Here is a 13,965-nt window from a genome sequence, read left to right as displayed (position 1 = left end):
ACTATCTAATGTGAACACACTACTGCTATTAATTAGTCAGACTTAGTGTGAGTAGTACGTTAGTGTGACATTTACAACGAGCTCAAATAATGGTAAAAACTGTTCCGTATACTATAGTAACCTTATATTTGTTAGGTGAGCATATTTCAAATATTCACTGTATTGTTATGACTTTAGCATAATAACAAATATAAGACTGTTAATGAATGCTTTGAGGATTGGGGGGTGGGGGGGGGGGGGGGTTCTCTGACGCTCTTCTTAACTTTATCCTTGTTATTGAAAACATGTGATCAGCAGGAATGTTTAACTACGTTTGTTTTTAAAATCAGGCAAAGAGAGAAAAAAAAAAACAGCGATTTCAGGGATTTGAACCAGAACACTCTGGATATCTGTTGTTGTGCCACCTCAGACTAACAATGAATTTGACTAAAATGTTTGTTTGTTTGTTTGTTTGTTATTTCAAGAAAAAGGGTAACTGAATGTGTACATATATAAATATATATACATATAAATATATAAATAAATTAAAAGATTTTTAACTACGGTTGGACTCGGTGTTTCACTGGTGTGACATTCATTAACGTTTAATCCAACAAACACCTCACCATGGGGAATATACTTCATGTGCCCAGAAATATAAAAATGAACACGCAACACATCAAACATACTATATCTATAGCAGATCAAAGATCTAGTAAAAAAATAGGATTTAAAAGTATCCGGAGAAAGGTCATTTCCATTTATAAACCCATTTTTTTACACACTCGTTTTTACCTCCAAGTGCAGTATTACAGTGGGTTTTCATTGAATCATTTGCAATTAATTTGTGAAATTGATTTATTCGACTCATTAAGGCCCAACAAGCATGTCTTTGGCCAGGTGGAGGGACATGGAGCAATCCAGAGAACATGCAAACTCCTCAGAAAGGTCATTTAGTTTAAAATTTATATTTTTCAAGGTCAGTTTTTGCGTATATTTGTAGTCACTTTTTGTGTTTTTTAGGGGTAGTTTTGTGTATTTTTGGACTCTTGTTGTTTACTCAGTATATTGTTTTTTTTTTATGTGTACATTTGTTGTCATTTTGTGTGCTTTTGGGGTAGTTTTGTATTTATATTTTAGTCATTTTGTGTGTTTTTGGACTCATATTGTGTATTTTTCTACAAGAAAATACACAAGACAACAACAAAAATACAAAACATAACTCCAAAAATTACATTTCAACAACAAAAATTCACTAAATGACAACAAATGTACACATGAACAGAATAATATACAAAACAACAAGAAATTTGTTTTGTATATTCTGTTTATGCGTACATTTGTTGTCATATTGTGTGTGTTTTTAGGGGTACATTTGTATATATTTTTTTGATCATTTTGTGTGTTTTTGGACTCATTGTGTATTTTTCTTGTTGTTCTGTCAACAAAAATACACAAAATTATAACAAAAATACAAAATTATGATTCCAAAAAATACAATTCCACAACAAAAATTCACAAATTGGCAATGACAAAATATACAAAACCAGAAGAAAATCAGACTAAGCCCTTTTATGTTTCCTGTATCAATGCGCATTGGTTTTGATGTAGTTGTACCCACTGTTCTTATATTTAAATGTATTCACATACTATTTCATTACATTCCCACACTTCCCACAGGAAGGTTTTCCACCTCTGGTCTGGGTTTGGGGTTGAGAAAGGCCGTATACGAGGATTGTATCCGACCACTTAATGGAGCTTGTGGAGAGAGGATGAGAACGCTCTGCTCATCCTAACCCGTACGACTCCTCCTACTCATTTAATCATGTCTAGGTTAAAGGAACAGGTGGTTCACAAAATAAATCTTAGAGTTAAAGAAGATAAAAACACCAAACGATGAGAAATAATGAAGAGTTATGGAGCAATTTTCCACATGTTGAAGGCTTCATGTCAGAGCAGTTCTTTTTACCCTCCTATTATCCTTGGGGTCAATTTGACCCCATTCAGTGTTTTTTATTTAAAATATTATAGTTGACCTAATTTTTTATTTACTAGTGTAGTGCCCGTAGTAAGTATGTATTGCTATAGAAAAGTGGGAGGTTTAATATTTAGCACTGTAATATGGGCTAGCATACATCTGCAGCTTGTTGAGAGAGAGGGGTGTGTGTGTGCGCACATGCGCGCGGCTGGCTAGCGGCTAGTTGACTAAATGAACTGTGCGGAGCACAATTTTTAGGACTGTAATATAGGCTACATATACTGTATATAGTGAATGCCTATTTTTATTTTTTTTATTATTATTACCTTAGTTACGAACGTTGCTCACTGGTCAATATTTACGGGGTGTTTTTTTAGGCCATGGCTTTTCACACAAAAACGTAAGAATAGCCTGCCAATCTATCCGTACACAACACCCCTCATTGGCCAGTTTAGGTGACGTGATAGGTGCACCACGTGGCTTAAAGTACCATCAGTTTTATTTTAGCTCATATTTATTTTTAGCTACCCCGCTAACCCTTTTATTTTAGCCCTAACCCAGAGAATACCCTAAAATGTAATTTTGTTCATATGTGTTTTTAAAGGTGGATTTTGGAGCGTTAAATATGTAAAAATGAAAAAATGTATATGACAAAAGCGGGACTTAAACCCAAGGCAGCGGAAGTACGAATTCTTGAGTCAAGCGCTTAGAACACTCAACCATCCTGACACAGTGAAAACACACAGGCACATTACACTTATGCAGAAAAGATCCGGAAAAACGTACATTTCCGTATCAATAGTAATTTTTTTTAAGGTTATTAGACACACTTTAGTCGTTTTTAAAAGCCCTTTCTGCAGTCACTCCTGTAGATTCTACGCAGTTATCCTGAGTTACCATGACTACCTGTCAACATTGAGCTGTTCTGCAAAGCGTCAGATTGACCCAAAGGGTAAAATGTGTTAGCTTAAGAAACGTAACAATTCCACACGCACAAGCATCAAAGGAAAACGACAACAAAAATGACTCGACAAACACAAAGGGCCTATACTACTGATCTAGATTAGATTCATCTACGTTAGCTGGCTTCAACTAACCAAACATTCCGTCAGACAGGAGCTGTACTACGAAATCACCTATGATCACAACATGCTAATTTAAGCCAAGTGATTACAGCCTCGCTACGTGCGCGACGCTTGCACATGAAAGGGGTGGAGTTTGCAGCGTTTGACCAATCAATGGAGAGATGATCTTAAATAAATATAATGAATATAAATTCATGATGACAGTGAAGAGCCAGTGTTAGTGCAGTGCACACCAGGAGGCGGAGCTTTTATACTTGCTAAGATCTGATCCACTTCATAACTTGGTACCGACCAGGTTGCTGAAGTTTAAAATGATGAATAATTAAAATCCATAATTCAGACCAAAGACAACACTGTTGTTACAGAAAAGGCAGGAATGAGAGAACTCAGACAGGAAGCTGCTGATACTGTTAATGCGTAAAAGCGTGAGATTATTTATGATATTAATCCATTGGATGATAAACGGGCTCTGCAGTTAAACTTTATTACAGCACACACATGTTTCTATTCAAGTAGACCTCTATCACACACTGGGATGAGAACACATTGTGCATTTTCCTGCTGATAATTTCAGTCCCAGAGTATGAATTAATGACTTCAGCCATCCACGCACACGGATTGACACACAGGCTTCATCAGCTGACTGTAGATCATTCCATTAGATATGAATCTATATCTGTCCTAAAGGATGTCATCGGTAAATGAAAAGATCACATTTATAATTAATAATCCTGTTTCCTAAACTCAGCTGTTAGATCTGCACCATTCAGGATCATCTAACAATGGGCGGGTTGTTTTCTAAGAAATCTGATTGGTCAGGAGGCGGGGCTTTAGGACTTGCCAACATCCAAGACAGAGAAAACCTGGTCGGGACCAGGTTAGCTGTTCAGCATTAGTTGCCATAGTGATTAAGCTCCAGCAAATTTTGTAGTCCAGCACACACTGATTAAATCCCGGAAGTTAGCGTGATAAAAGGTCATCTAGTTTCATAGCTTACCCCCCAAAAGACAACAAAAATACACAATATTTCTCCGAAAACCCACAAGACAACTACAAAAATAACCCGACAAACACAAAATGACAACAAAAATACACTATTCAATTTAATTTAATTCAACTTTACACACAGTGCTAATCTTGAAGCGCTCATCACAAAATATAAAATTGTGAAGAAAAAAAACAGTGTAATATTTGAGTATAAACTTATTCCCACAATGATCTATTGGTTTTATAGCTGTAGTCAGAATAGAAGTTTTAACTAGTGTTTTCTCGCTCATGATGACACCACTGATGGAAGATCCTTAGTGGAGTAAAAGTAGACCCTCCCAGTGACGTGTGAGCTCCCAGCTTAGCTCCTGTGTTGCTCCCTGACCTGGTAAAGATGAGACCCTAGAGCCTTTTCATCCTCTCAGGAGGATTAAGGGCTTCACGGTCGCTATGATCCATTTACAATATGATTGACTTTTGACTTGTTCCATATTCCTGGCTGTTGTCTTAGTGACTTTGCTAATCTTTTTTTAACATCATTCTTAAATGGTAAATAAGATGTCACAACAGTTAAACCTTTTTAAAATTGGGTATTCTTTCTCTAATAGTCAAAGTCAACTGGTGGTCCGGGTGCCACATGCAGCACTTGGTAAAAATTTTGCACGGCCGTCAAAGTAACTGAACGAATACAGAAATGTACAATATTTCTCCAAAAACCCAAAAAATAATTACACAAATACAGAAAAATGACTCGACAAACACAAATTGACTACAGAAATACACAAAATGACAATAAAAATACACAATTTAATTCAAGTCAACTCAACTTTATTTATACAACGGTAATTACAACAATAAATTATCCAAAAACACTCATCACAAAATAAAAAATGATTAAGAAACACAAACAAAAATGACTGGACAAACACAAAATGACAACAAAAACACTAGAAAATACACAAAAATACGTGAAATACACAATATTTCTCCAAAAACCTACAAGACAAAATGACAATAAAAATACACAAATTAATTACATTCAACTCAACTTTATTTCTAACGCATTTCATTTCGAAGCGCTCGTCACAAAATGTAAACTTGATAAGAATAAATCCATAACATGGACAAAAATGACTGGACAAACACAAAATGACAACAAAAATACACAAAAGCACAACAAAAATATGTAAACGGAAAGCTAAAATAACAATATTTCTCTAAAAACCCATTAGACAACTATACAAATGCTCAAAAATGACTTGACAAACACAAAATGACCTCAACAATGACAATAAAATACACAATTTAATTATATTCAACTGAACTTTAATTATACAGCGCTAATTTCAACAAAAATTCATCTCAAAGCACTCAGCGTAAAATATAAAATTGTTAAGAAAAAATCCAACATGAACAAACATCAAAGAAAAATGACTGAACCAACACAAAATGACAACAAAAATAAGGAAAAATACACAAATAAACAACAAAAATACATAAACTGACAGCTAAAATACAAAATATTTTTCCCAAAACCCACAAGACAACTACAAAAATTATGCACAAATGACTCAACATACACAAAAGGACAACAAAAACACACAAAAGCAAAACTAAAATATACAATATAACAAAATAAGTTACACAGAATGTTAACAAAAACACAGAAATGCTTTGTTTGTTTCTTGTATTAATGCTCAGATTGATAAAATTTGCTTACCTCTGCTCTAGAATGAAACACATACAGATCTTTATTATTTTACACACAAAATCAATTCTTCCTTCTTTTGTGTTCTTTTGCAAATCAGAAGTTTAAAATGGAGCGTTAAACCTTGATCTTGTTAGTTAAGAAACAATTAACCAATCATGTTGTCGGTGTCTAGCGTACTTCTTATTTAGCTCATATATTCACTCAGCTGAATGCTAGGCTCACTGCCAACGGCAACAAAGCTAATTGAGCTAACAGTGCTAACAGAGCTAAAGGCTACAGCGGTGAAAATGTTTGCAAGCTGTTTCTTTAGTACAGCCTAATTCCCCCAAATAACTTGAGTAAGAGAAAAGAACAGATTAACACTGGTAGTAATGTCGCTCAATTAGAAGAATATCTTTGGCTTTTCTTTACTTGTCCATAGTGTCACTGTCAGGTATCAAGAGTCAGTTTAAAGTCAGTCTGTCACATGATCCAGGTCAACACTCCCTGGGCTTTTTAGAAACGGGCCAGTAAAAAATAATCTCTGCTGCCTTAGTATGTGTGTTGAGTCTAGACACAAGTACGCAAGACAATGTGTCTTTAAACTAATAAATAAACCGTGTCTGTTTTTGCTTTTGCAAATCAAAGTTTTGATAAATACATTTGTATGATATTCTTATCTAGATTAATCAAAAACCATGTGTTTGTATAAATTATTGCACTAAAGTTGTATTTTTCAATACTCCATTTTTTATAGTTTGAACTGTTTTTAATCTCAGTTGTGACTTTTCTCAACAATTCATGACAATGTGAGAAAGCAAGAGCAGAAAATGAAAGGGACGGATTAGCAGTCATGTCACTGAGATAGGCAGCCCGGAGATATAGGGTTGTACTATTATCACCAACGTTTATTTGTTTGTCTGTTAGCAGGAACGTCAAAAGTTACTACCTAAAGTCAGACCTTATGTCATGAAAGATTCCATTAAATTTTGGAGGGGATCCGGATCAATATACTGTTTTCAAAACTGAAAAATCCCTATCTCTCGTCATTGACGAAATTTAAAAAATTGCTATTGATACTTTCTCTTTTAACATTGACACTTGCTGCTGATTTTTTTTTTTTTACCTCTTGCCTCCTGGTCGTCACTAGATGTGTAGCCACAGGTTTCACTTCTTCACTATTAGACTACTGAACTCTGAACAAATTTAGAGGAGCACAAAGCTTCTTACCCCAGAGCCTGCTTACGATTCCCTTTCCGTGCACAGCATCCTTGAATAAACCACACAAAGATCCTTAAGCTAAAATCCCTCCCTGGTATTTAATTCTAAATGAGTAATTACTGGGTGTGTCAGTGTGTCTTACTTTTGCAGGTAGGGTGGGTGAGGGAGCTTATTCGCAAGCTGGCTTTAGAAGAAATTGCATTCCCGCACACAGACGCATTGAGCGGGTGAGAACGTATCCCTCAGCAGGCGCTGAAGAACCCAGTCACGTAGCGGGGAGAGAACACATACAGCCGCCAAGATGTGTGACATGGGGGGACTGGACAACCTGGTGGCCAACACGGCCTACCTGAAAGCCCAGGGTGGCGACGACAAGGAGATGAAAAAGCGCCGTCGTAGCTTGTCTCTTCCCAAGCCGGAACAATGTGCCGCGGTGCGAGGCACGGTCCAAAAGGACTTCACGATGATGTGCGAAAGGGAGCCAATTGGGAAAAAGATTTTTCGTGAGTTCCTGGCAAATACTCCAGATTTCAAGAACGCTGCTGACTTCTTGGATGACTTGTACGACTGGGATCTCGCTGAAGGTCCAGCGAAAGACAAGGCACGCAAAAGTATCCTCACCAAATACTGCAAAGCCGATGCTGCGACCTTCCTGTCTTTTCTCACTGGAGAGGCAGCTGATAAATGCAAGTCGGTTACTGATGCCACCTTTGATGAAGTGATGAAAAGCAAGGTCCAGGTAGGCGTGCACGACTATCTGAAAGGAAAACCCTTTACAGACTACCAGGCCAGTCCATTCTTTGATAAATACCTCCAGTGGAAAGAGTATGAGAAGCAGCCCATCAGCGACAAATACTTCTATGAGTTCAGGACTCTGGGAAAGGGAGGCTTTGGAGAGGTAAGCATGAATATATTTATAGCATGGATGTTCAGAAATCTACTGGTTTTATTCTGACTCTCAGACTGAATATAGTTATTTTATTTTAGACATGTTGCAGTACAAAGTAACAGTAAAACCTCATTGATATTAACCACCAAGCATGGGAAATTATGTAATAATCTCAAGGTGACCACAAAGTTCAGTGGCGTACAGTCAGGCTGCTTAAGAACTCAGTAACTTTACAGCAGCTAAGAATAAACAGGCCGTCTGTTTGAAAGTGTGACTGAATGATTGGGATGTGAGGGAGTGGGGAATTTTGCAAAGTGGAGAAAATAAATAATACAATCTAGTCAGTAAAGGCATGCTAAAAGGAAATCTGAGATGTACGTACATCGTGCAAATAGCACAGACAGGCTAGCTTTGTATCTGCTCGTCTGTGGCCTGTGTGTCCTGTTGACATCACCTGGTCCTGCCTCTAAGGAAGAGAGGATGTGACAAGTAGATGTTTACTTAACGATCTGAGAGAGACAGGTGGCAAAATTGGTGCCAAGTCACAGCTGGCATAGGTCAAGTCGGGGTGACATCTTGAACCAATTTTCTTAAGGCTCTTATACCCTTTCACTGATTCTGAATCAATGTTGTGTTAGCAAGATGATGAACATTTGTTTGTATGATATGCTATGTGTTTATTATGAATACAAAATCAACAATTCACATTTGCTTTAGGACTCTATGTGCATTGATACTAGTTGCAAACCTTTTATCCAAGATGAAAAAGGTTTTTACAAACACTCGTCCTTCCTTCAGGTATGTGCCGTTCAGGTGAAGAACACGGGTCAGATGTACGCCTGCAAGAAGCTGTGTAAAAAGCGCCTGAAGAAGAAGGGAGGCGAGAAAATGGCGTTGCTGGAGAAGAAAATCTTAGAGAAGGTCAACAGCCTGTTTCTGGTCAACTTGGGATACGCTTACGAAAGCAAGACCCACTTGTGCCTTGTCATGACCTTGATGAACGGAGGCGACCTGAAATACCACATTTACAACATTGGCTACGACGGAAAGGGCGTGGATAAGGGCATCGAGATGAAGCGCATCATCCACTACACGGCACAGATCACCACCGGTATCTTGCACCTCCACGCCATGGATATTGTATATCGCGACATGAAGCCGGAGAACGTACTACTGGATAGCCAGGGTCAGTGCCGACTCTCTGACTTGGGTTTGGCCATCGAAATCGCACCTGGCAAGACCGTCACCCAGATGGTAAGTGGAGGCACACACAAGGACAGCACATGCTCGTTGATTCATCCCATACAAATTGGAGCGACGTCAAACTTTGTACAAAGATGTCCATCAAGTGACAATGGAATATCTTTGGCATTTCACAACCAAATACATCCAACGTCCCTGCGTCCGTTAAGCACATCCCCAATCAACCTTCCCCCTCCCCCTCCCCCTCCATCGTCTACATCCACACAGATGATGATGATGAGGCTGTAGCTAAAAACTGACCTTATGTTCTGAACCACTATCAGACTAAGTTGGTGTGTACTTCTTTAAATCCGGACAGGGATTACTAGATTGCTTCAAAGAACTGTTCAATTTCAGCTGAGAAGCCATTATGTAACACTTTTGATCCTTTAGCAGTCAGATTATGGCTCGGCCATTTATAGGTAACTTCGGAAACCATGCAGCTGTCAGTCAAATGTAGGGTTTTGTTAGCAAAAAAGGTCACGGCTCAGCTACGTTTAGCTATTTTTACCTTCCCCTAGCTTTTCTGTGGCTTATGGACTTCATTCTTCGTCCTTGCTTCATTTCATCTTAACACTACACTTTTCTCTAACATCAAGTATTCATTGATAAGTTTTATTTTAAGAACAACAGATAGATCTTCATGTAGCTGTACATACACAATCATCAGCTAATGGGAAAAGAAACAAACATGGCAGTTTGAAGTCAAAGGTACAAAGGTCACCATTTTTACTGAACTTAGAAAACTGTGGTCTTTTTAAATCACTGTGAATATGACGTACAGACAAAAGGAACAGCGAGAATCATTTGTCTTCTTTTAGAATAGTTTTTGTTTATTCAGACAAAGTTTTTCAGGACTTTTTGTTAAAATTTTTTTTTTGAAAAATCTTGTTTCAATAAATGAAACCTCAACTCAATATATTAGTCAAAAGGAAGTTGTTTGCAGAAGCAAAGCGTAAGCTCTCGGCTCTATGAAAGTCCACTAAGCTCATTATCATGCACTCTGATGCTCCCCGGCTCGCCAAAGTGACTGGACTAACCTCGTACAGCCAGGACTTGCTTTGGTTTCCTAATCCTCTTAGTGGGCATTACACAAGTCTGCCTCTAATTAGATTGACGGATTCAGGTAAAAGTTACACAGAATAAATTTGGAGCCGATAGTTTACAAACAAAGTGGCTCAAAGATGGGCTGCAAGTTAGCAACGACATTAGCTTAGATGTTAATGCACTGAAAGGTCTAGTTTTCCTAGTTGTTGCAGTGATTCATGCTTCTTTAAGGTTTGTTTGCTTTATGAGTAACTTCAGCACAATATTATAGTTGCATTTCCATCATGTTTGATAGAATGAGGCCCTTCCTTCTGGGTAATATGTAGAAAACTCAGGGCTCGTACAAAGTTCCTCACTGAGTAATTTTGATCCATCAGAAGCATGGCTGTATGTAGGCTGGATCTTTATACAAGATCTCGGTCGACTCTGGCCACGAGTAGACGCATACAACTCTTAACAGGCAGCAGGCTTAGCATTAGGATTAAGTTCCTGCTCCGAGGTTGCAGGTGAGGTCGCACAGGGGTAGAAAATAGCTGAGACGTTGTGAAACAGAAGAGAGGGAGAAAGTGAAGCGACCGCTCAAGCAGTAAAGTCTACCAAATGCGTAGATGCATGGTTTTAATTCGTAGTCGTTGAAAGTTTGAAAAACATGTAAACGTCACCTTGTACAGATTGGGCTAACTTCTTCTTCTTCCTCTAGGCTGGCACTGGAGCATACATGGCTCCTGAGATCTTGACCAAAACCCCCTACAGGACATCCGTGGACTGGTGGGCCCTGGGCTGCAGTATCTATGAGATGGTGGCTGGCTACACGCCTTTCAAGGGCCCAGACAGCAAGAAGGAGAAGGTGGAGAAGGAGGAGGTGCAGCGTCGAATTCAAAACGAGGAGCCAAAGTGGGAGCACAAGTGCTTTGATGCAACCACCAAAGACCTCATTCAGCAGTTCCTCAAGAAGAAGATAGAAGAGCGCCTGGGCATGAAGTAAGATGTTCCTCTGTGAGATGTTGTATGTTGTAGTGTAGTGGAGGTTCTCGGTGCATCACTTTGCCTGTTTTCCAGGAATAACATAGAGGATCCCAGGAAACATGAGTGGTTCAAGACCATCAACTTCCCCCGGCTCGAGGCAGGCCTTGTGGACCCTCCATGGGTCCCCAAGCCCAACGTGGTCTACGCCAAGGACACCGGCGACATCGCTGAGTTCTCCGAGATCAAGGGCATCGAGTTCGACGCCAAGGACAATAAATTCTTCAAGGAGTTTAGCACAGGCGCCGTGCCAATCCAGTGGCAGCAAGAAATGATTGAGAGTGGACTGTTTGATGAGCTCAATGATCCCAACAGGAAAGAGGGTGGAGGAGGCGGTGATGACGATAAGAAGTCAGGCACGTGTATAGTCCTGTGAACGGCCACGCATGGCAATAAAGTCCAACTATTTCATCTTTTCTCAGTCACAAAACCAGCGATGCAAACAGGAAGTAAAGATCAGGCTTTTTTCGAGGGACGAGTGTTTACACAGAGAATGACGTACCGTCCTCTGGTGTCTGGAAAGCGCAGCCGAGTCTAGAGATCCGCTGCTCTTTAGCCAAGTTGGGAAATATATTAAAGGATGGAAGATTTCTGTTCAGCGTCCTCTGTCGGCTGAAACATAAATGTAATATTTTAGAGTTTGAATGATGAGCATAAATGATTGCTAGGAGTAAGATTTACCAATTCTGAGTTAGAAAATGAGGAGTTCAGGGCGTTGGGGCCAGACAATGTTACTGTGAAAATGACTAAACAGAAAACAATACCTCAGTAGAAGAAAAACCATGTGTACGATTGATAACGTGAGTGATGATTATATAGATTTCCAAAATGGTTTTCGTAGCACTTGCCATTCCGTCAACGTGACCACGATGAGTCTGCACTTTCCCCAAGATGGAATATCCCCATTAGCCACTGGACGGCAAATGTTATCAGAATCCGCTCTGATTTCTGTATTTATTATGTATAAATATAAATATAAATATATATGCAAGGAAATCGGGGAGGGAGGGTGTATAGTTAAGAAAAAAGAGTCCCTAACATCTCCTCACTGAGTCTCTCTACTGTTGGTGCTACGAGGCTCCACTTACGATGGAATGGCCACGTCTACAGACAGCGACGCACTGCTGCGCGTTCACTGGAACACTCAGAGGAGTCGGGCGATAAATTCCTGTACCAGGAATGCACAGGTTGCTCTGAAACACGCTCTTAGTTTTTGGGATGAATGTAAATAACAACACGAGTCTATACTGTAGACTTTGGTTAGTTCAGAGAAAGATCTTATTGTAGGTTTTTTAATGTCCAGATTCTGACAGATATGAGTTTTTACAGTATTGTGAATATACCTGCAGAAGAATGACTTTGATAGAAATATCCAACATTTAGCAGGACATTCCATAAATTATGACTTATTGGAATTAAAGGTGATGTTTTGAGATGGATGTGTGCGTCTGTTTATTTCATTGTTGCCTCGCGCTTTAAAAACAAGATCTGGTCGTGATCCTGATCATGGTTCCATAATTGTTCACACTTTAAGAGCTTGGAATAATTTTCTATTCCCATTAATAACGATACAGTAGGTCCAAATACGGAAGAGGATTAGGGCCACTGGGGAAAAAAACAGATCCAGTAGTGGAAGAATAAAAAAAATCAATTGTAGAACAGATTTTTATCCTTTTTTTTTTTTTTTCTAGTGATATTTGTTTTTTTTTCTTTCATTTTCATTTGTTACTATTTTGGGAGGCCTAGATGCTCCTCCCACACAAACCACAGTTGGAGGTAGGCAGTGGTCTTCTGAGCGGCTAGAGGAAGAAACTAGCTAGGCCTCCAGAAATAGTAACAAATAAAAATGTAAACAAAGTAAAGACCAAATAAAACCCAGACAAAAAAAAGACTAAAAGAAAAACAAAATCAAGACAAAAAAAAAGATAACCATATAATTTAAAAAAGTGTTCTTCCACTACTGGATCAGTTTTTTTTTTTTTGTTCTTTTTCCAATGGCTGTGTTATTTTGTTTTGTTTTGTTCTTTTTGTCAGTGGACCTAATCTTCTTTCGTATCCCAAATGCATGGGCAGTGGCACACCCAAACTCGTTAGGGTAATTTAGAAACCAACCCGACATAAGTGAGTCAAATTTCATAAAGGTCCACTCAATTACGAAATGAGATATTGTTTTTTAATTTCACCAATGCTGAGTGATGTTTTTGAACTGATCCAGACTCAATATATGGATTCAAAACCTTCATAATGTAATGGCGATGAAAATATTACCTTCTCGGTGGAGACTTTTGCATTTCACAGCTCACGATATGAGACGCAGACGTGCCTTCACTGAGGGTCAAGGAGTCGAATTTTAAAAATGTCTTCTGCTTTAATCCCCTCAGGATGCTGACAGCCAGCCTGTGCTCTAGGCCACTGCAAATTGGCAGCTCCAACCTTTAGCTGATAAGGCGATAACCAGCGTTATCCTTGTGCCTTCTTTGCTTAAATCAACTTCAAATCCCTGCAGGTTTAGAGGCATCACCATGTTAAGGCAGCCAGGCAAAGATTCTGAAGTGAAAAGTATCTTTAGACATACAGAGGAAAGCGAAGGGTTATTATAGTAACAGGAATTCTACGAAACTTTTTTATTTCCATTTTGACTAAATAGTTGTGAAAAACTTCTAGAACCCAAGGGTTAATGTCGTTAAAATTAGTCCCTGGATGCTGGAGAAATGAGAAGAATTCAGGATCGGCTCGTGCCGAATGTAAAATCTCTCACTTTTTCCTCGTCGACATACATTGAACATTTTGCTAATATTTCTTTCATTTGAGGCAGAAATTAATG

The 13,965-nt window shown here is 38.7% G+C and overlaps 1 protein-coding gene across 1 annotated transcript; it reads left to right on the top strand.

The window, feature by feature from the left end:
- The first annotated feature begins 7,241 nt into the window (after positions 1-7,241).
- grk7a (G protein-coupled receptor kinase 7a) lies at positions 7,242-12,574 on the top strand. The gene is made up of 4 exons (XM_028472363.1): positions 7,242-7,838; positions 8,628-9,083; positions 10,819-11,099; positions 11,178-12,574. The coding sequence occupies exons 1-4, from the start codon at positions 7,242-7,244 to the stop codon at positions 11,515-11,517; spliced, it is 1,674 nt and encodes a 557-aa protein (XP_028328164.1). The 3' UTR covers positions 11,518-12,574.
- Positions 12,575-13,965: the final 1,391 nt, after the last annotated feature.

The sequence above is a fragment of the Gouania willdenowi genome, chromosome 17 (genome assembly GCF_900634775.1).
Source record: "Gouania willdenowi chromosome 17, fGouWil2.1, whole genome shotgun sequence".
Lineage (NCBI taxonomy): Eukaryota > Metazoa > Chordata > Actinopteri > Blenniiformes > Gobiesocidae > Gouania > Gouania willdenowi.
Note: the sequence above shows the minus strand (reverse complement) of the source record. Positions and strands in the feature narration are given on the sequence as shown.

What these genes read in the sequence shown, in the direction of transcription:
- grk7a (XM_028472363.1), top strand. Translation starts at nt 7,242, where the DNA reads ATGTGTGACATGGGGGGACTGGACAACCTGGTGGCCAACACGGCCTAC. An exon ending in GAAAGGGAGGCTTTGGAGAG is followed by an intron (nt 7,839 to 8,627) that starts GTAAGCATGAAT and finishes TCCTTCCTTCAG; the next exon opens with GTATGTGCCGTTCAGGTGAA. An exon ending in GAAGAGCGCCTGGGCATGAA is followed by an intron (nt 11,100 to 11,177) that starts GTAAGATGTTCC and finishes CCTGTTTTCCAG; the next exon opens with GAATAACATAGAGGATCCCA.